Source organism: Puma concolor, chromosome B4 (genome assembly GCF_028749965.1).
Source record: "Puma concolor isolate L17-30 chromosome B4, mPumCon1.1.hap2, whole genome shotgun sequence".
NCBI classification, from domain to species: domain Eukaryota; kingdom Metazoa; phylum Chordata; class Mammalia; order Carnivora; family Felidae; genus Puma; species Puma concolor.
Genome location: NC_141673.1, coordinates 4365617 through 4391885, shown reverse-complemented (window position 1 = coordinate 4391885; position 26269 = coordinate 4365617). Strand labels below are relative to the sequence as shown.

The 26269-nt window shown below is 38.8% G+C and overlaps 1 protein-coding gene across 7 annotated transcripts in view; it reads right to left on the bottom strand.

Annotated features, from left to right (window-relative positions):
• Positions 1–26269, bottom strand: part of SMC1B (structural maintenance of chromosomes 1B) — a 76880-nt gene that overhangs the window by 35572 nt on the left and 15039 nt on the right. For 3 of the 7 annotated variants that reach the window (XM_025926719.2, XM_086712017.1, XM_086712018.1), the window contains exons 2-11: positions 25855–26043; positions 23046–23158; positions 22755–22958; positions 19333–19571; positions 17802–18060; positions 16709–16849; positions 11820–11902; positions 10817–11024; positions 7946–8131; positions 6587–6766 (exon numbers count right to left, since the gene is read on the bottom strand). In XM_025926719.2, coding sequence (XP_025782504.1) covers positions 6587–6766; positions 7946–8131; positions 10817–11024; positions 11820–11902; positions 16709–16849; positions 17802–18060; positions 19333–19571; positions 22755–22958; positions 23046–23158; positions 25855–26043 — 1802 coding nt within the window. The remainder of the gene's footprint in view (positions 1–6586; positions 6767–7945; positions 8132–10816; positions 11025–11819; positions 11903–16708; positions 16850–17801; positions 18061–19332; positions 19572–22754; positions 22959–23045; positions 23159–25854; positions 26044–26269) is intronic. The other 4 variants (XM_086712019.1, XM_086712021.1, XM_086712020.1 and 1 more) reach the window with 4 other exon arrangements.

Sequence of the window (26269 nt, the reverse complement as noted above, 5' to 3'; positions counted from 1 at the left end):
ATGTCTGCCCGGCCAAACCGTATTTCATTCACACCGAAGGAAAGGTGAAGAACCACATAGGCTCCTCTCCTTTTCCGCTTTTAAGTTCTCCACAAAGCTTTACTTTACGTTTACACTATGTGTCACTAGTGACGTGTATGTCTGAATCTCTTACGTGACCGTTTCAGAGTCATTTGGTAGTCCAGGAGAATCCTACAGCTCCAGCTACTGTGCCTATGTTTCACAAAAGGAGGTAAAAGTTCTATTAAGAAACTTTCCTGGCAGGACTCCTGATGACTGCCATTTACTTCCAATTGTCCCCCCTAGATTGTCACGCAGGAAGATCAGGCTTCTGTTAGTAAGGAAAACAGGGAAAGGGATACTAAGCAGGCAACTGCAGTCTCTGACACACACAGGTAGGAGGTAGGCCAGAAAAGGGCGGTGGTGGAATGCAGGCAGCGGGGCACGGACACACAGACTGTGCGTACGTGCATGTGTCACAGGGGTGGGATGGAGACAGAGGCAACGTGAGTTTGGAATTCCTAGAAAGTAACGCGACAGTGAAGGAACAGCACAGAGGTACGGCTAGCAGGCAGGGCAGATCGTGGAGCTCTTTGTGTGCCCTCACGGGAAAATGGGGACTGAACACCACTAAGGACCAGGGAGTTTATGGAGGGCGCGGAGGGGATTAACATGGGATGGGATGGTAGCACATAGGAGACAGAAGTGATCAGACATGAGCTTTAAACAGACCATTCTGGCAATTATTTGAAAAACAGACTGGTCCAATAGACTGGGATTATAGAGGTTATGAGGAAATCCTTGGGGAAAAACCAGAACTTCATTTAGCTAGAATAGTGGTACCAAGAATTAAATACAGGAGATCAAGATTTAGAAAGGACATTAATTTAGTTTCAGACATACTGATTTTACAGTGCTTGTAGGCTAGTATTTTATTTACTTATTTATAATGCATATTTTGATTACTTTCTAAAAGAAATTAGATTTCATAAATCATAATAAAGATTATAATAAATATAAATATGCAGTAAGATAGCCTCAAATAATAACTAGAGATAAGAAATTATACTAGGTGGAAAAAGAACCAAATATAATAATCTATAATGAGAAATCACTGAAAAAGAGAAAATGAGAAATCACTGAATTCAATTAAGCAAGCAGAAAAACAAAAATTATTCAATATATGATATTGGGATAGGTAATTAACCATTTAGGGGGAGAGAGCTAATACCTATACCTAATAATACACATCAAAATAAATTTCAGATTAAAATTCAGAACCGGTACCACCAAAAAACATGAGAAAAATTAAGTAAATATATATTTGATTTTATAGTAAAGACCCCATTAAACATGTAAAAACAATACTTACAAAAGTTAAGAATGATAGAACTGCTTCCTAAACATATAGCTTATATACCATAGTACGCACTAGAGCTTGCTAGGGTATGGTTGCCAGATTTAGCAAAGAGACAAGCAGCACACCCAGTTACATGTGAATTTCAGATAAACAATGAAAAAAATTTTAATACAGGTGGTATGTCCAAATGTTTTCTCTGGTAACTCTAGGAGACAAGTTAGGGATGGCTTTCATTTTCCTTTTTGAGCTCTATTTTCCCAAATCTCTGAATTGCACATTTATTAACTTGTGTATCTGATATACAAAAGCCAAACATAACAGTGAGGAAAAACCTCACCGGGGCTGGCGTGGAGAGGGGCACAAAGAGCTCTGCGCTAATGAGAATCTGCCATATCGTGCATGGGAATACAATGCCAGCGCCCTCTTCCCAGCTACAAGTCAACTTCTCCTCTTTGAGCAGGGGTACAGTTTTCTGAGGCTCTTTTTACTTCATTGCTTGGTTGGCTGCTGCTGTTGTTACTACAACGGTTTACTACTGCATATAACGTGCTCGGCACAGTACAGAGATGCTGTTTAGTTCTATGTTCACAACCCCATTAAGTAGATACTATTTCCATTGTACAGATAGGGACCAAAAGATATTAGGTAACTTGCCTAAGGCCATACACAGGGACCAAAGCCCAAGTTGGCTGAACATCTATCCCCGTGTTCTCACCGACCATGTTATACACTTCCTTCAATTCCAAAAACATTGTGAGCACCAATCACAGAATTATGAATCTTACTTGTTTTAATAGTTTCTAGGCTTATTAAAATAACATTTCTTCTCAAGGTAAATGTAATCTCCAACAACCTATTTTCATTTGATTTACAGTCAAATTCCTATTCCAGAGGACTATAATTATAACTTCCAGCCTGCAATTTCCTTAACTTAAATCTTACATTAGTTGGTCAGGGTAGTAATCCTAGTCGGAGGTCACATTCCTGAAAAATACCTTGGCTGGCACAGTTGGGATTTCATAACAGAAGAGTGGGAGGAATTTTTAAATAACACTAAATGAAACTTCTAGAGAGTATGTGCTAGAAAAAAATTCTTAGGCATTAAACACTTATTCTGCAGGATTACCAACCAATCCACCGAATCAGCTTCGACTGTTTCAAGAATAGCGTTTCAGTCTTACAAACTGCTAAGGTAGATTCTCCCATAAATTTTTGTGTTATGCAGATTCTACAAATTTTTAACGTTCCCTTTCAGTGGTATGAAAAATAATATACTTTAATATTTTATTTCTGAACGGAAAAGATATTCACTGAATTCAAAATCCAAAAGATACAAGACTGTAGAGTGAAAAATTTCCCTGGCCCCTACCACCCACATGCCCTCCCCAGAGGTTATCAGTGATGTGATTCTCCCAGAATGTTCTTGCATAAACAGATGCATGCAAACATCTCTTATTTCCCCCAATGTTTTACACACATGGTAACACACTACACACTAGTCTACATAGGACTCTTTTAAAAAACTGAATAGATCTTGGAGGTGGCCTCATACTTGTACATAAAGGACTTCATTCTTATTTAAGGTTGCACATTATCAGTATTCCATTCTATGAACACACTACTTTCATTGAATTAGTCTTGTCTGGAATGTTTCCCATTTTTCCTGTTACACAGAATGGTTCAATAAATAAATCATTTCATGTACATGTGAGTTCATCTGTGTGTGAAGTTCCTAACAAGTACAACTGGTAGAACGGCCCTTCGCAGAGCTGATACGAATTTTATACTCTCAGAGCAGGGGATGGAAGGGTTTCTCTCCTCACACGGTGTTAGCAAACCTTCCAATGTTTATCAACCCGACAGGTGGAAAAAGCATTGAGTGCAGTTTTAGTTGGCATTTCCCATATAAAGGGAGAATGAGTTTTCACATAGAAGAGCAATTATATTTCCTTCCACGATAATACATTTGTTCAAATCCTTCATCCATTTTTCTGCTTTGTGTTCTTTTTTTCCATTGATTTATAGGAAAATTTGCTCTTTACTCTGAGCTGCAAATATTATCCCTGGTTTGCCATGTCTTTTGATTTTGCTTGTGGTTTGTGCCATGCAGAATTTTTTATGTGAACTTACCCATCTTTTATGGCTTTGGGTTTTTTTTTTTTTTTTTTGTCATACTGAAAAGGTCTTACTATCTCTGACATTAAGAATAAAGCCCCGGGGCGCCTGGGGGGCTCAGTGGGTTGATCGACTGACTTTGGCTCAGGTCATGATCTCGTGGTTTGTGGGTTTGAGCCCCGTGTCAGGCTCTGTGCTGACAGCTCAGAGCCTAGAGCCTGCTTCTGATTCTGTGTCTCCCTCTTTCTCTGCCCCTCCCGCACTTATGCTCTGTCTCTCTCTCAGAAATAAACATTAAAAAAAAATTAAAAAAAAAAATAAAGCCCCATGCTTTCTCTTAGTAGACTTACAGTTTCATTTCTCGCATTTATATTTTGAATCCATCTGAAATATATTCTGATATAAGGTATGAAATTTAGATTCAACTATGTTCTGTTCTAGATGGTGCCCAGTTTTTAAATTAAAAAAAAAAAATTTTTTTTTAACGTTTATTTATTTTTTTATTTTTATTTTTAAAAAAAAATTTTTTTTTTCAACGTTTATTTATTTTTGGGACAGAGAGAGACAGAGCATGAACGGGGGAGGGGCAGAGAGAGAGGGAGACACAGAATCGGAAACAGGCTCCAGGCTCTGAGCCATCAGCCCAGAGCCCGACGCGGGGCTCGAACTCACGGACCGTGAGATCGTGACCTGGCTGAAGTCGGACGCCAACCGACTGCGCCACCCAGGCGCCCCACGTTTATTTATTTTTGAGACAGAGAGAGACAGAGCATGAACAGGGGAGGGGCAGAGAGAGAGGGAGACACAGAATCGGAAACAGGCTCCAGGCTCTGAGCTGTCAGCACAGAGCCCGACGCGGGGCTCAAACTCACGGACCGTGAGATCATGACCTGAGCCGAAGTTGGACGCTTAACCGACCGAGCCACCCAGGCGCCCCTTAAATTTTTTTTTTAATGTTTATTATTTATTTTTGAGAGAGAGACAGAGTGAGAGTGGAGAGTGGCACAGAGAGAGAGGGAGACACAGGATCCGAAGGAGCTCCAGGCTCCGAGTGGTCAGCCACAGAGCCCGACGCAGGGCTTGAACTCACGAACCGTGAGATCATGACCTGAGCTGAAGTTGGACGCTTAACTGACTGAGCCACCCAGGCGCCCTGGTACCCAGTTTTTTCAATTTACTGTAGCCTGCATTTTATTTTGTTTAATGTGCATAATTTTTGGAAAAATGATCTTTTCACAAATTACTAGCTAGCTCATGACATTTTTCTGGGTCTGTTTTTTGCTAACCATGTTAAAAACATAAATATATCTTTCCATATACTTTTTAAAGTAAGTCACCCAACTTATGGGAAAGGAAACAAATTATTATTGTTTCTCTGGTTAAGGGGAATGGATGGAATAATCACATGCATTTAAAGAGAGTCCAGATTTTAAAATGTGTTATATAAATTTAAAAATATTTAGAAATGGAGTTATCATAAAAATCTTGATGACCAAACTATAGCTAGCAGAACTGCTATAACTTATATTATGTAGTTCATATATACTGTGTAGATTATAAACTAGCCCAAATATCATTTTGTGACGTCACTTGCAGTATTTGAATTTAGAAACATTTTAAACCCAATATCAAGTCTGTAGAAAGATATCAAGTCCATGGAAAACCAAAAGCACAAATTGAAGACATTTTCTGTGAAATGTGACGTCTACACAGAAAATTCTTTAAGTGGAACAGGAAGAAGATAAAGTCCCTGAAATATACTTAAGATACAAGTAAGACAAACGAAGCTAATTAAAATTTTGAAATAATGAAAAGAACGAGAGACAGCCTAGAGGAGTAAGGCGTGTTACTGTGAACAAGATATAGGGCCGTGAAAGTTCGTTGAATGAAAGAATAAACAGTCTTATCTTCATGTGACCTCTTTAAATTGACCATACAAATCTTCAAAATCAATTTTACAAACATATTTTACAAACATACAAAAATCAATTCTAGTATAAATAGGTAGCAAAATATCTTAGTAGCTCACTTATGATACCTCCTTAAATTTAATGTGTAGAAGTCAATGACAGTGACCAAATTACGATTACTGAAAGAAGTACTAAAATGTATGAGAAATTAATCATGTTAGGTAAGTTAATAAACTCAATACTGGAAATTCCTACTTCTCATAACAATAGCCTATTTTGTATTAATCTGCAATTCTGGACATTCCAGATCTGATGTGTAAATTAGCTTAGTACTAAATAAAAAAACAACTGGCACTTTTTGAGAGCTATTTGCTAGGCACTGAAATGGCATTTTGCATGTTATTACTTAATTTAACCCTCTAACCCTATGAAATGGGTACTAGTATTTCTCCAATTTTAAATGATAAAATTAGATGTGTAGAAACTCTCTGGAAGGTGTATCATTAAATACTAAGTAGCATCACTGGTCTTACCTCATAACTTATGCTCTCAGACTCTATGTTATAATTCATAACAAATGTAGTTCAAAAAAACCCTATGTCAGATAATTTGAGGAATTTAACACTGCTTAACTAAATATAAATTATTCAACTGAGTAAAACGGTATTTTTTAAATAAAAATTATCCTCTTGAGATTAGCATTCAGTAAGCTCATTTCAATTGTGTTCTCCTTAGAACTTCAAGTGTGCCAAAACCGTGAATGTGTAAAAGGACAATGTCTGCGTTGAGCTACGGAAGAATTAATATAAAATATAAGCCCCTAAAACCTTTTTCCCGGTATCCAGAAACACATGTATGATATATGAAATGCCAGGAAAGTCAGAGATGCACCAAGGACATTTACTGCATGTCAGGTAAAAAAAAAAAAAAAAAAAAAAAAAAATTAACTGCGTTAGGCTATGATTACAATAGATCTAATTTCTAAAATACAATTTATGATAACAGGGAATACTACAGAAATTAATTCTTTGAAAATTCAACGAGACATTTTAACAATCACCGAAGCCGTAACTGTCCTAGGTTCTGTTAGTTTTCCTTCTAAAAGAGAGCATATGAGCATATATAAATATTTGTGTGTATAGTATGTTAGTCTCATAAATACTGCTTCAAATTATCCCAAGGTGTGATCTAAGCCTCTTACTTTCCGTCTTTCAGGTCCACCGAATGCAATATGCCTTGCTTCCTCCACAGTCTCACAGACAAGGCCATTTCCACACACGAACTGAATTACTTTCTTCAGCTGAGGAAACTGAGTCTTTATGACATCAATCATCATTTTACAGCCTTTAATCTCCCTCAGTCTTTCATTGATTGGCTTGATCTGAAAGGTTAAAAAATACTTGTTATATTAGATACACTAAAATAAAAATGCAATATTTAGTACATGCTCAAAAAGCATACATAAGCATGACAGCAAAAAATTAACAGAATGAACTTATATGCAATAAAATTTGACAAGAACCTGATGAACTATATCCCACTGACTGGCCCACGTAACATTTAAAGGAAACACACTTGAGCAAAAGCCAGAAGATACAATTTCCAGATTCAACTCTGCCACCAGCCAGCTGGGCCAAAGCAATGGCTGACCAGGGTTCCAGGCTCTCAAAATGAGAAAATCTAATGGGAGATAACACCCATTTACGTATGTGTCAAGAGAGTGGCACATCATGGAACTCTGAAAATCATTTTAGGCTTAAATGACCAGGAAAGCCTTCAGACCTTTTTCGACATGACTTTTAGGCTGGGTGTGTAAACAGATTTTTAAAAAGTGTCTGCGATGATTACTGGAAAACAGCAGGTAGGTATGACCTCACTGTTACGAGAACAAGCCAGTGAGAACTAATGACAGACAAGGCGGAGAGTCAAGTGCAGGGCAGTCCAAGTCTAGGGCACAAGCTCTAACCGCTACACACACTGCCTGCAGCTCAGGGTCTTGAAAGCTGGACCAAGCAGAGCATTTTCTCTAGGAGGCAAAAAACCAGTAAAGGACGTCAATTATGATAACGACAAGCCTCCTGCTATGGGAATTTACTCTGGATACTCTAAGGCCTCTCAATACATAAGGCCCCAAATTTTGTCTGCTCTACCAAAGACTGATACGTGTTTCCTGCGATGTATGTAAATACGTGATTGCATATTTAACAACTGAGACCCAGGGTTGGCATTTCAAGGACAGACTGATATGTCTTAACTGTTCCTACCGTTTGCTACAGAACAAAATGAATTGCTGGCTAGCAGGCAGAGTGGTGTACCACTGGAGTCATGTCCTCAAAATCATCAAGGTACACTTACAGCAAAACTAAATTAGAAAGAAATGATATTAAATCAAGAACTACTATGCTTTGCCTACCAATACTCTAACACCAGCCATTTGAGTGACTAACAGGCATTCAAGCTATGACTTTTTTTCTATCACTGCCTAGTTTTAGGCAATAAAGACATGCTTTAAAGACAAGATTTTGTCACCACTAAGTAATAAACATTACAAATCTCTTACATCAAGGTAATCTAGAGCAAGGAATGTCTCCGGTTCAGCTCTTTCCTCCTTCAGAAATCGAATACAATCTTTTGCTACCTTTTCAGAGGCTACAACAATGGCAACCATGTAGCGACCAAAAAGTTTAGTAACAGCCAGTTGGTATTTCTTATGAATAGGGTGGCAGAGGTCAAGCAGTCTTCCAAACTTAGCAGGTGTCAAAACAGGAGAGAACAAACACATTATTGAGGGACAAATAATTCACTGTTTTTCAATGTCACAGAGCATAATGGACCATAAACTAATTTTACAGAACTATAAATAACACATCTGAACGCTGTCTCATTCAAATGGACATAGGTTTAATCAGGAAGTATCCATTTAGGTGTGCCACACTTCATTTAAGAGCAATGAGGAGAGACTAGCCTTACCAAGGTATCGAAATGCTTCACGAAGCCACGGTAACTCGTCCACTCTCTGAGTATTAAATAAGAATCTATGAGGTGCCTGCTGCATGCAGTTTACTGAGCTAGAAATTGTGTGACCATCACTGAACAAGTGACCTTACAAGGCTTTCAGTCCAGTAGAGAAGATATGAATGACAATTACAAGCATGCACAAAATAGAGGGATAATATACACTGTGATAACACGAAGTATTCTGAGCGCGTGTAACAGGGACCAGGTTGACTGGAGAAGCCGGGGAAGTCTTCCTATGAAGAAGTGTTAGATGAGATCTGATGAATGGCCAAGAAGTAATTAGACTGAAAATCAAAACTTTACTAGAAAGTGTCAGCATATCAACCGTCCCGTATCATCACTGCTCCCTAGAATATCTGAAGATTCAATTTTACATCTTTCTACTCTTTCTTCATTTAATAGGTTCTATTTCAGGAACACCAATTTCTTTATGATAGGGCATCGTTGTCTTTAATATTCATTATCTTGCTGTTTGTATTTTTCTTCTCCGCTCAACCTGTGATTAACTCAAACCTTACTTCCGGGTCAGTCATTTGACTTTCAGCTACATAACCCATTCCTCGCTACTTGCAATTTACTTATTAGTTCAGCAATAATATTTGTTCTTGATTTGTTTTCTTGGCTCTATGTTTTACTTTTTATTTTGTTTTAGCTCAGATGTGAATCTGGTTTTATGAATTCAAGCTCTTACTAAATTATCCATAGCACACCATACTTAAGGGGGATTTTGTTCAGTAACCTTCTACCAGACTAGCCTCTTTGACTCCTAAATGCTTTTTTAAAAATTTTATTTAAAAAAATTTTTTCAGAGACAGAGCGTGAACAGGGGAGGGGCAGAGAGAGAGGGAGACACAGAATCTGAAGCAGGGTCCAGCTCCAAGATATCAGCACAGAGGCCGACATGGGGCTTGAACCCGCGAACTGTGAGATCACGACCTGAGCCAAAGTTGGACGCTTAACCAACTGAGCCACCCAGGCGCCCCATTCTAAATGTTTTTTAAATTGCTCTTTCTTTTTATTATTGCATGTACCTACAGCTGTTGTATTGATTCTTTTCAACTTGCTTACGTGGGCAGCTCTGTTCAGACCTTTAAGTTGCTGTGGTGGATAGCTTTCCTGAGTGCCTCACCTACAACTGAGAGCACCAAGTGGTGGACTAAATTAGGTATTTTCTGTTTTATCTCCTCAGTATTTTCTGGTCTGTTTTCTATCACCTAATGGCGTGGAGGATAGGGGCAAGTGAGAGCGGAGTTGAGGCTGTGTAGATCTTTTGTCTGAATACTTGAGCTTTGCTCTTTCTTCTGAGTTTTTAATCAATATCCAATACCAAGGTTCCTCTGCCTCGGGGGAGGAGGGAAAATTCCATTTTGGGTACAGGGTTTTGAATTGGCCTTTACTTCCATCTAAGAACATCAGAGGTTTATGTTTGCTGACCCGCTAGTTTTGAATCAGAAGGAAACAAATATATATAATATATATACACACATACATACACACACATACACACACACACACGTATATACTTGTGTTTACTTGTTGCTATATTAAGGGATACTAGGTGAGAACTCTCAGGAATTTGTCAGTTTTCCTTCTGCAGAGTTAAGAACAAGAAATGTTCAATTTTTTTTCTTTTTTTTTTTAAATCATGGACTATCACCATTTTCTGAAGTTTACGGCATTAGATGTAATAGCCCCGTTCCTTTTTTGGTTGTTAAACTACTTTTTAAAACTAGTTTCGTCATTTTGTTTGGTACTGGGGGGAAGGATTGTGTGACCCAGCCTTATTCCTCCCCCATCACTACCCAGAAGTCAAGACCAGTTCAAAACAGTTCAAGAGGTTGCCAGGGCCAAAAGCTAAGAACAGGCCCTCCTAAGAGAAGGACTGCACGGTGTCCCCTGGTGTTAATGACAAGAGAGTGAGACACCACAACCCCGACAGCAGAGGAAGTCATTCTGTGAAGCTGATGCCCCAACAACCGGAGCTGTCCTGCAGCTAATGAAATGTATCAGCAGAAGCGGATATACAGATTTAGAGAATAAAACATCATTATTTCAAAAGTATGCCATTGAGGTTAACTGAAAATACTAAAAACAAAACAAAACAAAACAAAACCAAGAAGAACATGAGGCTTGAGGCGATCTGTTGTGACCTATGGGGATAGTGGTCATAACTCAGACTTTCTGGGTCATACTGTTAATGTCCAGGTTTCTCTCAGATAATTACTTATCTTTAGACACTGTTGGAAGTTAAATTTTGTCACAATTATCTACTATTATATTTTCAATACAAATAATCAAACACAAAACTAAAAGACTTCTGAAATAATTCTGCTTCCTAATAATGGTAACTTTTTAAATCCCAAATAAGAAAGCTTAGCCCTTTTGTTTCAATTAACTATTCACTTCTAATTACCACAGAATCTGGGTAAAGTCTTTTAAGGTGTTCTAGAACTTCTGCTCTCTTCTGCTGACGTTTTCCCTCATGGTTATCAATTCCAGCATTCTGCAATTCACTTCTAATAAGGTTCAATTCTTCATTAACTTCAGACATTCTTGATTTTGTGTTTTCAATTTCAACCACTAGGGTTTCCTCTTGCTGTTTTTTCTCTTTCAAGCAATCCCTAAATAACAATAACAACAAGTTACTAGCAAAAAGAAAAAAAAATTAATTGCAAGATACAACATACTGTGGTCTGGCACTGTAGGGGAATGGAATAGTGCTTATCAATTTTAAATGATGAAAACGACAATAAAATAAGCTTAGCACCGGACATGGGCAAAGAGATTTTGATCATTCTTTGTTGATTCAGAAGATACACATTTCTGAAGACTGAGAGAGTGAAAGTAAGGATAGATCACTATAATCAGAGGAGTCGTTGTGGGCTTAATAAGAAGTAAATGCCAATGAAAAACAAAAATCTTAGTGGGAGGATAATCAGGTCCATGCCAGCTATCGTGACATAACTTATTATAAAACATCAATACCAACATTTCAAGTTTCATCACTTGAAAGTTTATATTTTAAAACTTAAATAGTGTATTTACTTATGTGGTTAAGTCTAATTTTTAATTATCTACAATGAAATGAAAAAAATGGAGGAGTGAGGGGCCCCTGGATGGCTCAGTTGGTTAAATGTCCAACTCTTGATTTCAGTTCAGGTCGTGATCTTGCAGTCATGGGATCGAGCCCCACATTGGGCCCCATGCTGAGTATGGAGCCTGCTTGGGATTCTCTCTCTCTCCTTCTCTCTCTGCCCCTTCCCCCCTCAAAACAAATAAACATTTTTTTAAAAAAGAAAAAAAATGCAGGAGTGAGAACATTATGATACAGTGGAAGCTTTCATTTCACAGATATACCCCAAATATACCAGACCCTTGAGACATAAGAAAGCCACAAGAATTTCCCCTGTACCCACATGCATGTTTTTGTATATTCTTCCAACTTCTCTATTCGTTTTTTATGATCTTCTATCTGCTCTTTTATTTGTTTTAGATTTTCCTAAAACAGGAAGAAAACTTAAAATCAATTACAGCAACTCCAAATAAAGTTATTTTTCACTATCCTCCTAGAAGTTACTAGAGAATTGTAAGATGTTCTAAACTTGAAATATATCAAATATAACCATATGAAAACACCTATAAGCGCAAGGTTTAACTCTGAAAAGGCAGTAAAGCATAGAGCTTTGAGTCTGTAAGGGTCAAGGTTCAAATCCTGGCTCCACCATTCACTAGATATTTGGCAACTCCAAACTCTAAGGGTTGATCTTCAAATGTCTACACATTTCTTATCCGTCCCTCAAACTAATTCATTCAATAAATATTTATTCCCTGGCTGCCATGTACTGGGAACTAGAGATATAATAATGAACAGGAGAGAGTCTCTGCTCTTAAGGACTGAGGGCTGGTGGGAGACACACAAGTAGACACTAATTCTAGGGCAGCTACTTGGTGTTACAAACAGCATAGGCACCCGGAAGGCAACCACGGGCTTGTGAGACTAGGACTTTGCAAAAGTCTTGCTCCATTCACTGTATCACTAAATACAAGTACTGTGCTAGCCTTCAAGGTTTCATATCTAACCTTTCCCGTATTCACCCCGTGCACTACAGCCAGATTAACCTTTCTTACTCCATTACTAAGTGATCTAAAACCAGGAGCGTACCAAAGTAAAAACAATTCCTTTTCAGTATATAATAGCAGATGAAATGACAAAATTTTCATCTGGAAAAGGAAAAATATATTCTATGAAGATAATTATGTCATTTTACTCATTTGTAATACAAATTCACTGAATAAACATCTACTGTGCTAGGTGCCGGAGTTATAAAAATAAGCAAGACATAGTTTCTTTTCTCTAGAACTCACACATTTCACAATTAGAGTCGTTATACTGAAATTCTATTATCACAAACTTAAGAATTCCATTCAAAGAGGGGCGCCTGGGTGGCTCAGTCATTTAAGCGTCCGACTTCGGCTCAGGTCGTGATCCCACAGTTCATGGGTTCGAGCCCTGCGTCAGGCTCTGTGCTGACAGCTCAGAGCCTGGAGCTTGCTTCCGATTCTGTGTCTCCCTCTCTCTCTCTGCCCCTCTCCTGCTCATAGTTTGTGTCTCTTTCTGTCTCAAAAATAAACATTAAAAAAATAAAACTTTCAACAACAAAAAAGAATTCCATTCAAAGAAGCAAAAACAAGATGAACGAGGCATACCAAATTAAGTCAATTGGAAACACCTGCCTCTGCCTTTGCTCTGGCCACTCCCAGGGCTTGTATCACGCCAGCTGGGCTCCTTTGTGGTCAATACTTATCAAGGTCACCATCTGTTATGCCAAGAGCTCAGAACAAACTTCAGATATGGCTTAGTTTAAAGAATGGGCTTTAATGAAGAAAATGGAAAAGGCCAGGGTCTTCCCATGGAGAAGTGGTTAAGGCCTGGGTGTTCTGCTCGACACACGATAGAGGATAATCAGACAGTTTTGGTACCAGGTCTTCTGGATTTGAGATGCCGGCTGATCACGCAGTTGTCTGGGAGAAGCAAACACCGCCCAGAACCTTGTGATCTCAGGATCTGTGGGAAGTTAAAGCTCCTCCTGTCCCGTGGGAAACTGAGTCTGGGTACAGACGTCTCCATCTGTCTCCAACCTGACATGTTCTTCTACTACCGATGTGTTTGTATTCAAAAGACAGCCGCAGGGCGCCTGACACTCGATTTCAGTTCGGGTCATGATCTCACGGCTCGTGAGATCAAGCACGGTGTCAGGCTCTGTGCTGACAGCATGGAGCCTGCTTGGGATTCTCTCCCTGCCTTCCCCTCTCCCACTCACGTGTATGCATGTGTGCTCTCTGTCACATAAACATTAAAAAAAAAAGACAGCTGCAATTCAACCACCACTTACTGACATCTAAGTACATGGTTTACAACGAACACTGTTACAAACCCTGCCTTTAAAAGCTTCCAGTCTAGTAGAACTGGTACCAAATGAACTGTACTTCTTATTCAATCTGATAAAAGCCCTTAGATGCAGATTAAGCCCAATGAGTAATTAGATGAGGAATAAATTATTTTCAGGTTTTTGGTGGGAAGGAAAAGTGGGCCCGAGAAGGCTTTGCAGTGTGAGTAACTACAGAATTTAATATGTAAAGATGAGGAGGTTTTCCCAAAACTAGCGTGTACCAAGGCAAAAATGTACAAAGAGTATTTACTGAAATCAGTGTACAACTTCATAATGTGATGCAAATGATACAAGTGTTTTAAAGTAGTTACTGCTTTGGTACTGCATCTGTTTTTCTCCTTCCACAAAACGTTCCCTCTTCCACTCATGATTATCAAATAGTTCGCCTTTCATTCTTGGTCGTCTTTTCACCTGCCAATTCACAACACGCCTAACGTGAGAGGCAGTGCAGCGTATGGTGAAGAAGACTGACTGTGGAGACAAAGCGCCTGGAACCAAATCCCAGTTCCTCCACTTACTCGTTTAGTCAAGTGAACCATGTTGTGCCTTGATTCCTTCATCCGTGAAATTCGCCCATCGAATATTTACTGATTATCCCTTCTGGATAAGGAACTATTCTAGACACTTGGGTTGTATCGGGGAACAAAACAGACAAACATCTCCCCGCTTTTGTGGAGTTAACTTTCTAGAGGGGGAAGGCAGACAAATATAGTATGGAAATTAAATCATGTGTTAGGAGAGAAACACTTTGGGAGAACAGAGCTGGGGCAAGGCCAGCAGAAGTGTGGTGGGTACTGTAATTTTAGATAGGGAGGTCAGGGTAGGCTTCAATGAGAAAGCAACATCTGAGCAAAGACTTGCAGGAAGTGAGGGAGTGGCAAATGAAGAAATGTAGGGCAAGCTTGTTCCTAGCAGAGGAATAACCGGTGCAAAGGCCTGAAGGCAGAAATATGTCCAACATGTTCCAGGAGGCCAGTACAGCCAGATCACAGGGAGTAAGAGGGAGAACAGATAAAGCGGAGATTTGAAAGGTAAACTGGAGGGGGAGGGGCAAGCGACCAGGTAGCTCTATGGAGGGCACTCGAGGACCCTGACTTTGTGTGTGATGGCGAGCTACTGGAGGAAGTAAAAAAGAGCAAGTGTCATCATCTTAGATATGAAAACCATTTCTTTGGCTGCTGTGCTGAGGCCGTTGTAGAGGAGACGACAGCGGAAACAGGAAAACCTGGCAGGCTATCAGAGTGGTACAAACAAACAAACAAACAAACAAACAAACAAACAAGAAGATGGTGATCGGGACCAGCAGGGCAGTGGAGAAGCGATATGAGACTTGGTACACGTACAAAGTGGAGCCGGCACAATTCCCTAAAGGAGTCAAAGATGGAACCCAAGTTTTCTGGTTGGAGCAACCAGTAAGAGTGAATCTCATCACCTAAAATGGGAAAGATTACGTGTGGGAAGCATGTGGGGGTGAAGATCAGAAGCTCGGCTTGGATTAAGTTTGAGAGATCTATTCAACATCCACAAAGGAGGTGCTGACAAAGCAGCTGGATATATGAGGTTGTGAGGAAGAGATACGAATTGGGGAGTCATCAGCGGATGACATTCAAATCTATGGGAATATAAGTCACCAAGGCAGAAAACTTAGAAAAGAGGAAAATCCAGGATGAGAACATAATAATACTAGGATCTACTTCATAAATTTGTCTGAATATTAAATAAATAAATCGGGTTCAGAGCAGTGCCGTAAAATGCTATATACGTGGTATGTACAAATAAACACTACGCTATAATATTATTGCTGTTTTCTCTGGAAAACGTCAGACCCATTTCCACAGACATATTTCATTTTGAAATCCCAATCCTCAGTTTCCTCATCTGTACCCTAGAGTAAATACCTACTCTTTGTTATTATTGTGAGATGTACAGGAGCCAACGAATGCAACGTGCCTGGCAAAGTAATCAATCAACGTTTTCCTCTAAATTCCAAATATTTACTTATAAGTCAAATGTATATGTAATTCAGAACCATTTACCCTTTACAATTCTTATCAGAAATGGTCATATTTTTAGGATGGCCCACCGACTGTATAAAATATCACGATTTGTGATCTGTTGAATTGCCATAATAATTTTGGAGTCCAATTCTCACTCTTTGGAAAACGAGGTCATGAGGCATAGAGGAAAAGACCAGACACTTCGTATATTGTCACACGCTTTCATCTTATTCAACCTCCCGTCTACCAATGAGTCTCATTGGTAGACTCATTGGTCCCTCTTGCACAAATGAAGAAATCAAGGCCCAGCCCAGACAAGTTAAATAATTTAGTTACTTCTCAAGACTACACAGACCCGTGACAGGAGGAGACTGGCCGGAAGCCAGGTCTGCCTAACTGGAGGGCAGAGCACTATCATGCGGCCTTGATGGTCACTTCCCATGCAGTGCAGTAAGCTCCCAGGCTCCTCCTGGGCTGTGTCCTTGATGTTTCCACAGGGCCTTGCATTCACCTCTGTTAAGATACTTGTCTGTTTTTTCTCTTTATTTATCCTCCTCCTCACCTCACTGAACTAAAACACATGAAGGAAAAAAAAATTGTGTGATGTGCTCATGCCCATCACCACATGGGTGTGTAGAAAACACTGATTACATGAAAGAAGGTGCTTTCTGCTTCTGTCTTAGACCATGATGAAGGAGCACCTGAAGGACACTAAGTGGCAAAACAAGGAACCCAGAACTTTTAAATTAATTGCTTATGCCTAATGTGAATCCATTCATATACTGAAAAGCTGACACAAAAAGAGAATGCCATTTCATTGATGGTAACTCCCCGTCGTGACCGCACAAACAGAGGTACCTGAACTTCTCCATGCCTCCTCTTCTCGAATGCCAGTCTTTCTTTGTCAGCCCTCTGTTCCCACTGCAGCTTTTCCAGTTGTTGGGTCATTATAGCCACTTTCTTTCTTACTTGTTCCTTAAGTTCTTTATAACGATCCAGCTGTATAAGGAGTATTAAAATATTACTAACTCACAGAAGAAACACGAGAGGAAATTTTTATGTGACATCCTTTGACTAGAAGATAATCTTATCAGTTTTAAGTAAATCGGATCATAACTGGTTATCTTTTCCAGGTAAGATAATGTGAACGTAAAATGAACCTCTTCTTATTTAAAACTGCCTAGATAGAGAGACAGATAAGGATTCAAAACCAACTCTATAAAGTCTCTGCAAGAAAAACTTAAAGAGAAAGGGGATTAAAAAATAAAACAAGAAGGGGATTAAACTCATTAACAGTCCACATGCAAGGAGTTCAGATAAAATCAAATATTTTATTTATACAGTTTTTTTGGTATATATTTTATGATGTAAAATTATCATAACATTAATGAAAGATAAATGATAAAAAGTCAGTTGAGAGAATGTTTGAAAACTCTGAATTAAAAATTATGGGAGCTCTACTACCAATTTGTCATAATTATTTTTTTCCCATTTGTTATAATTAAATCTTACATACCAAATTGCATATTAATTCACCACCACATTTAAACCACCTCAAACAATCAACTTCCCTCCTGCCAATTAAGTGGTCATGTTTCTTCAAAGCCACGTATATCTGATTTTTAAGTTTTTATAATATCCGTAAGGAAAAATGATTACCTCAAAAACATAAGAATATCAATTACCTAATTTTATTACAAAATGATACCATGTGGTCTTGTTGAAGTATTTTCTATGACTTCAATGAACTCATAAAGGTTATAATGCCATCGAATCTTATAAAACAAAAATACCCTAAAGATACATTCTGCATATAGGCTGAAAAATTTCAATCCCCATCACTGAGATGAGGATTGTCTGAGGTCAAACTCTTAAAGTATCAGAGAGGACATCCTTTAAGTTATTTCTAAGAAGCTGAAATAATAGTTTTCTCATATGTTGACTTGTTCACCTGACTGGCTTCTAGTTCAATGTCTCGCCTTTTGTATAAGATTTCTTCCTCAACCTGCTTCTCAAAACTTCTCCATGCACCATCTAAATCAACCAGCTCTGTCTCCAGGGCCTTTATGTCATCTTCCTGTTTAGAACATTGTTTTTCACTGTCCTTTATTGATTTCTTAGCCACATCTAATTTCTTGAGGTGGTGAGAAGTATTTTCTTTGGCTTTAATGTATTGAGGCCTTTTCTGATTTAAAAGTGCTTCAAGAGATCTAAAAAGAAAATAAAGTTTGCTTTAAACTAAATTAAATCTATACCATATAAGGGAAGAAAGTTCTTTTGATCAAATCATACATTTTAAAATAAACTTTAAAAATTGACTTTCAGAGACTATAAGCAGATCAGTGATTTCCAGAGGTTGGGGGGGAGGTGCTGAACAGGTGGAGCACAGGGAAATTTTTTGAGTGGTAAACCACTCTGTATGATACCATAATGGTGGATATAGGACATCGTACATTTGTGAAAACCTATAGAACTTCATGGCACCAAGAGTGAACCTTAATGTAATGTATACAAATTAAAAAAATCACTTAGGAGGCTAAGGGATCCAGATGGAATACAAAATGTGACCAAAGAATCTACTGTATTACCAGTGTATGAAATCACCTTCCTGAAGGGGATTGGGAGGAAAGGTGCTAACCTAAGTAACTCTGAAAATGAGTCAAGTCTATAAAACTAAAAGCAAGAGGACCTGTGCACAGGCACTGTACTCTCATTGCCAAAGTTGCTCCCCATGAGGGTATGGGTTAACATCAGCAGTACCGCCACGGATGATTACTAGAACTGAAAATGACTGGCTGACCGTGGAAGCCAGGTTGCTCGCTATTGCCATGGAGGTTACGGACAGGCGAGAGAAGGTCAACAGCAACAATGATGGCAACTCATATTACGATGTATTAGACAAATGCTAGGTCATATAACATATTATATGTAGATATTCCCGATGTGATGAGAAGGACATTTTACCCCCTGCGGCCTTCCCCTTCAAAATCCGTAAACCTTGACTAATGATGAGAAACTATCGGGCAAATCCAAATTAAGAGACATTCTACAAAAAAACCTGACCAATATGGCTCAAAATTATCTAGGTCATCAAAAACAAGGAAAGGCTGAGAAACTGTCACGGCCAAGAGGAGCTCACAAAAACAGGTTAACAAATGTAACATAGTGTCCTGGACCAGAGACAAAAGACACTGGGGAAAAGAGAGAAAATATTAGTCAACCATGGACTTCAGTTAACAGTAGTGCATGAACACTGGTTCACTAATTCTGACACATGTATCATATTAATAATGTTATTAAGTAGGAGAAACTGAATGTGGGGAATATGGGAACTCTTACTATCTTTGTAATTTTTCTGTATATCTAAAAGTATTCCAAAGTAAAAAGTTTATCTAAAAAATCAACTTTCAAAATGTCATTTATATTTTTATTTATCAATGTACATAAAACCTAACTGGTAATAACTATGTTTTAAAACTCACTTTAATTCTTTTTCTGTTTGTTGTAGTTTTCTAGTTAGCATTCCATGTTCCTTTTTCTTGGCTTTAACTATGTTTTCATGATCAGAAAGAGACTCTTTTGTGACACTCAAATTCCTGTTCACACGCTCTAACTCGGTGTTCAGAAAATTAATTTTCCTTTCATTATGATATAGTTGGAAAAGCTGTAATTGTATTTTGTTTATTTTCAGTTCTTCAAGGAGACTCTGGTAACGTTCTGCCTATAAAACAGTACAGTTCAGTAACAGTTAAAAGGGAATATACTGAAGTTGACCTTTCATAAACTCAGCGAGAGTACCAACAAATGATCTCTAAGGAATCAAATTATTTATTATTTAAGTATCATTCACAAGTTATCAAATTTATGAAGTTAATTCTTGTCAAAAGTAGCATTATTTGGAGGCTTCTGGGTACACATACACAACAAACCAGTAAACCAGATTTTATTCTCATATACTCAGTGATATGGTGGTAAGAACAATGAAGTGGCACCTGCTAACCTGGGTCCTCATCGCATTTCTGTTTGGACCTTGGACCTCAGAGTATGGCAAGTCCATTAACGTTTCTTTTTTTTTTTTTTTTCAACGTTTTTTATTTATTTTGGGGACAGAGAGAGACAGAGCATGAACGGGGGAGGGGCAGAGAAAGAGGGAGACACAGAATCGGAAACAGGCTCCAGGCTCCGAGCCATCAGCCCAGAGCCTGACGCGGGGCTCGAACTCACGGACCACGAGATCATGACCTGGCTGAAGTCGGATGCTTAACCGACTGCGCCACCCAGGCGCCCCATGTTTCTTTTTTTTAAAGTTTCTAGTTATTTATTTTGAGAGCCCGCACACGCATGTGGGAGGGGCAGAGAGAGAGGGAAGGGGGGGGGGGGAGAGAGAGAGAGAGAGAGAGAGAGAGAGAGAATCCCAAGAAGGTGCCGCACTGTCAGCACTTAGCCCAATGTAGGGCTCAATCTCACAAACTGTGAGATCATGACCTGAGCCAAAATCAAGAGCTGGACACTTAACCAACTGAGCCACCCAGGTGCCTCACCATTAACATTTTTGCTATCAGTTTCCTCATTTGTAAACTGAAGAAAGTTGAATGACTTATAGGATCCCTAGCAACATTAAATCCAAGAATTCCAGGTAAAATTCCTGCTATAAGATATAATTTTTCTATTAATAGAACAGGAATATTAAAATTCTAAAGTATATGGACAATGGAAGAATTTCTTTACCATTTGTACTCTTAATAAAGGAATAAAGGAATGGGCTGCCTTGACAGAAAAGCTCCTAATCAATGACGTATTCCAAGTAACAGGTAAAAAGCCATCTGCCATGACACCGTAACAAATAGGAATTTCAACGATTCTAACTGTCCTCATAATGTTTAATGTTCTGCAACTCTACTTTCTGAAAGCTGTTTCAGTATATTATGAAAAAACGTAGTCTGACTCTCACCAATACCACCCCTTACCACTAACAAACCCAAGGACACATACGCACATGTAAAAATATGAAGAAACAAACATCACAGTGAGAAACACAACACTTTTATTTCTTCAAATATTATTGACTGCCTACTATGTGCCAGGCCTTTGCTGCTGGGAATATAGGAAGGAAGAAGACAGAAAAAGTCCCTACTCTTACAACCTTATAATCTAGTTGTTTTAATGGGGGGGGGGGGATTAGAGATTAAACAAGCAAACAAATAATAAACAAGATAATTTCATGCAGCAATAGATGTTACAAGAGAAACGATAGGGTAATACAGCCGTACCAGGGAGGGGAAGGCCAATTTAGATTGGTGGTGTGGAGAGCAAATGCCTACCTGAGAAAATGGCAATGAAACCTTGAATGAGAGAGTATTGGCCATGAAAAAAATCAGGCATACAGCTATCCAAGCAGAGGAAATAGCAAAAGCTTCAAGCTAGAAGTGAGGACGGTATGTTCAATAAATAGTAAAGGCCAGTGTGGTGGGAGAGTAGAGGAAACCAAAGCTTGAGAGGTGGGTGATGGTCTAGGTCAGTAGGCTGGACAGGGACACTAGTGGGAAGCACTGCACTGATGGAGGTTTTGTGCAAGAGAAAGACAAAATTTGGGGCGTCTTGGTGGCTCAGTCCATTGAGCGTCCAACTCTTGGTTTTGGCTCAGGTCATGATCTCATGGTTCGTGGGTCCGAGCCCCACTTTGGGCTCTGCACTGACAGCGAGGAGCCTGCTTGGGATTCTCTCTCTCCCTCCCTCTCTGCCCCTCCGCCACTCACGCTTGCTAGCTCTCTCTCAAAAATAGACATTTAAAAAAAAAAAAAAAAAAGAGAACAGAGTCTGATTTGCATTTGACAAATATCTAAATTTTTTTTAATGTTTATTTTTGATGGAGACAGACACACACACACACAGAGTGTGAGCAGGGGAGGGGCAGAAAGAGAGGGAGACACAGAATCCGAAGGAGGCTCCAAGGTGTCAGCACAGAGCCCAACATGGGGCTCAAACCCACGAACCACGAGATCATGACCTGAGCCAAAATCGGATGCTTAACTGACTGAGCCACCCAGGTACGCTGACAAAGATCACTCTAAACGCAAAGAACTATCAACCATAAAGGAGGTACTCTACTAGGCATTGTAAAGGGCACCAAGAAATACCACAGAACAGCATATGCAAAGCATGCCTAGGGCCTCCTAGAGGTTCCCAATACCCTTTTAGGGAGCCCCTGAAGTCAAAACTCTTTCCATAATAATAGTAAGACTTCATTTGCCTTTTTCATTGTGTTGACATTTACACTGATGGTGCAAAAGCCAATGGTGGGTAAAGCTGCTAGGCCTTCACATAAATAAGATTTAATACAGAAGGCGATAGGAGCCTTCACCTGTCTTCCTTTAAGCCATATATTAAGGAGATTATAAATATGTAAAACAACGTCACCCTTCTGGTTAGTTTTACAAAATGCTATTATTTTTCATAAAAGTATGTTGTTTATATTAGTGTGTAATGTTTCTTATTGCTGTTTTTACATTGATCATTATAATATATTTCTTAAATTTCTCAGTTTTAATTTCAAACACAATAAATATCGGTCAGAAACTCCTCGGGGACCTCAATAATTTATGAGAGTGTAAAGGGACAAGATCCAAAAGTTGAAAGCCCATGCCATGTAAGATATACACCCCTCAAGCTTATTTTTAGTTGGGAAAATCAGACATTTTTGTACTTCAGGTAGCAATGCCTATTTAGGAAGCAAAACAGTAGAGACTACGTCAAAAAGCTTATTTTTGATGAAGAGTGGGCCTTATTTGTCTTACATCATAAAAAAGAAAATCTTTTTAGTAACCCAAAGCCAATACCTAGCAATGCTGACAGACAAAAGCCTTTGTGTCCAACAGTTACTGGTTCCATCTCCACGACGCCTTACCTCTTCTTTCTCTAACTTTGCATGTTTGCGCTCTGCAGCCACATTTTTTTTCTTATTAAAATTAAACTGTGCATCCTCTTCAGCTTTCAGTAACTTTCTTTTCTTTTCCTCATATTCTCCTATGAGCTCTCCTGAAGTGCTGATTTCCTCAAAAAACTGGGTTCTTTCTTTGGGTTTTTTCATTGAAATCGACTCCACAGTTCCCTTTCAAAAACAGTAAAGCACATCAACATAAAATATGTGGATGCATGTTCAAAATCATGAGCCAACTAAACGAGTACAGCTCCTTACCTGAAACACGAGACAGTTCCGTGCTTTGACCATCACGCCTATCTTTTCCAACTCGGCTATGTAAGCAGAACGAGTCACTGGATTATCATCAAAATGAAATTCCGAGCATCCCCCTAAGAGAATAGAACTGTTATTGGAACTATAAATGCCAGACATGTAACAACTATTCAAAGGTCAGTAAAATTATTTTTCTTATTGAAGTGGCCAGTTATGTAACAACATAGGTGTTATTAATAAACGCATTCAATCAGTCAACAATTATTGAATGTCTACTCTATGCCAAGGAGAATTCTATAGCAGTGAACAAAACGGAGGACAGTCTGGATCTCAAGGAGCCTATATATCCCACAGTGCAGACAAAAATGAGATATGTAAGTACAATAAAGATGTGAGAAAATGTTAAGTGCTAAGAAGTAAAAGAGAGCTGGGAAGGGGATATGGAAGTTTCTGTGACAGGGAACAGACATTACAATTTTAAACAGGATAGTGTTGCAGGATGAATGCTTATGTCTCCCCCCCGCCCCATTCATATGTAGAAATCCTAATGGTATTAGAAGGTGGGGCCTTTGGGAGGTCATTAAGTTGTGGCTGTGGAGCCCTCATGAATGGGATTAGTGGGCTTATAAAAGAGACCCCACAGAGCTCCCTAGTTCCTTCCACCATGTGAGAACACAATGAGCTGTATGCAACCCAGAAGAGAGCTCCTCATCTGACCGTACTGGCAACCTGAGCTTGGACTCCCAGCCTTCAGAACTGTGAGAAATAAGTTTCTATTATTTATAAGCTATCTAGTCTGTGGTGTTTTGTTATAGCAGCCCAAACAAAGACAGATGGGCTAAGAGCAAAAACAAAGCTGAGGCATTGCACTTCTGGTCTGAACATATATTACAAAGCCACAGTAATCCAAACAGTATGGCACTGGCATAAAAACAGACACAGAAACCAATGGCACAGAATAGAGAGCCCAGAAATACTGCATGAATGCACCTATATGTGGAATCTAAAATAGTCAAACTCATAGAAACAGAATAGAATGGTGGATGCCAGTGGCCAAGGGGAGAAAAAACGGGGGGAGATGTTGGTCAAGTATTATAAAGTTTCCATTATGCAAGATGCTAAGTTCTGGGGATCTAACATAGAGCAATGTGACTACAGTTAACAAGTTGTATTATAAACTTCAAATCTGCTAAGAGGGTAGATCTTAAGTATTCTCACCACAAACACACACAACAATAGTGCCTGCATGCAAAGAAAATGGGAACTATGTAAGGTGGTACATGTTAATTAGCTCAACTGTGGTACTGACTTCACAGTGTATATTAAAGCATACAGGTTTTAAATACACGCAATTTTGTGAAATTAACATTTTTTCTTTTTCTTTTTCTTTTAAAGTAAGCTCCAGGCCCAACCTGGGGCTCAAACCCACAACCTCAAGCTCAGGAGTCACATGTTCCGCCAACCGTGCCAGCCAGGTGCCCCTAAATACATGCAGTTTTTTACCTGTCAATTATACCTCAATAAAGATGGGAAAAATAAATTTATGACGATTTAGTAAATAAAGAGTAGGCTAGAGAATCCTTACTGAAACAGAGACTTTTGAGTAAAAACCCAAAAGTGAGAAAGAAAATTCACCAATAAAGATACCTAGGTGATAAAGTGGTAAAAATACTTAAATTACACATTAAGGTATAGGTACACAAGTATTTATTAATAAAATAGTATTTATACATTAGAAAATTAAGTCCATGTTCTAGTGCACCAGAATGAAATATCAAAAACAAAAAACCAAAACCAAGACATGCCTATATTATGGAGGCTCTGTAAACTCTGAACATATAGAAAAGATATTCATAAACAACTCTCAATCTTGCTTCTTCAGGAAACAGGAATTATAGGATTTAAATCACAAAATACAAATTCATAGATTTCACTCAAATTGCTACTCAGTGGTACAAAAACTTTCTATACAAACCAAAAATACAGGGGCATCTGGGTAGCTCAGTTGGTTAAGCATATGACTCTTGTTTCGGCTCAGGTCATGATCTCATGACTTGTAAGACTGAGCCCTGTGCCAGGCTCCTTGCTGACAGTGTGGAGCCTGCTTGGGATTCTCTCTCTGCCCCTCCCCTGCTCACACACGCATGCATGGTCTCTCTTTCTCTAAACTTTAGTAAGTATGTATGTGTATGTGTATATATATATATATATATATATATATATATATATACACATATACTCAGTTCATCACTAAGAAAAAGTTAAACATACGTAAAGAACCTCCATCATTTTAACCTAATAACCAGTAGAAAAATGCTATCTGACAGTAGAGAAATTTGAACAAATATGTCTGCTTTAAAAAGAGTCTTAGTGGAGGGGCGCCTGGGTGGCGCAGTCGGTTGAGCGTCCGACTTCAGCCGGGTCACGATCTCGCGGTCCGGGAGTTCGAGCCCCGCGTCAGGATCTGGGCTGATGGCTCAGAGCCTGGAGCCTGTTTCCGATTCTGTGTCTCCCTCTCTCTCTGCCCCTCCCCCGTTCATGCTCTGTCTCTCTCTGTCCCAAAAATAAATAAACGTTGAAAGAAAAAAAAAAATTAAAAAAAAAAGAGTCTTAGTGGAGACTCATACAGGTTCTATTATTTACTTCTGAGATTTGCAATCGAAGAGAGGAAAACAAAAAAACCTCCAAATCTCTAGTTTACTATGCCAGTGAAATAATAAATCACACCCTTCAAATAAATAAAAAACAGGTCATCTGACTTAACTTTTGAAAAATCAAAGGACTCATAAGCAAGTATCTACAAAAAAAATACCTCGGATAATCCTTGTAAATGTTTTCTCCTCTCCACTTTCCTCCACGTACACAATTTTTACACTCGCATAAGAAGAGACAGGTTTTCCAATATGTGCTCCATAAATGAGTTCTTGAATATTTTTCACTCTTAAATTAGCTGTTTTCTCTCCCATTACAAAACTAAGTGCATCCATTACATTAGATTTTCCTGGGAAAGAAAAGACAGAGAGAAAAGTTATCCCTTGTTAACAATAAAAAACCTTGCCCAGAGACAAAGAAGCCAACAATGAAAGTGAAATATAGCCAATACACATGTCTAAAGAGTAGTACTGTCTTGTCTATGTTTAAAATGCATGTGACCAATTTTATATAGATCACCGCGTTCTTCCATGCAGCTATGGCAGAGTATTAAGTGGCCTAAATTTAAGGATCTA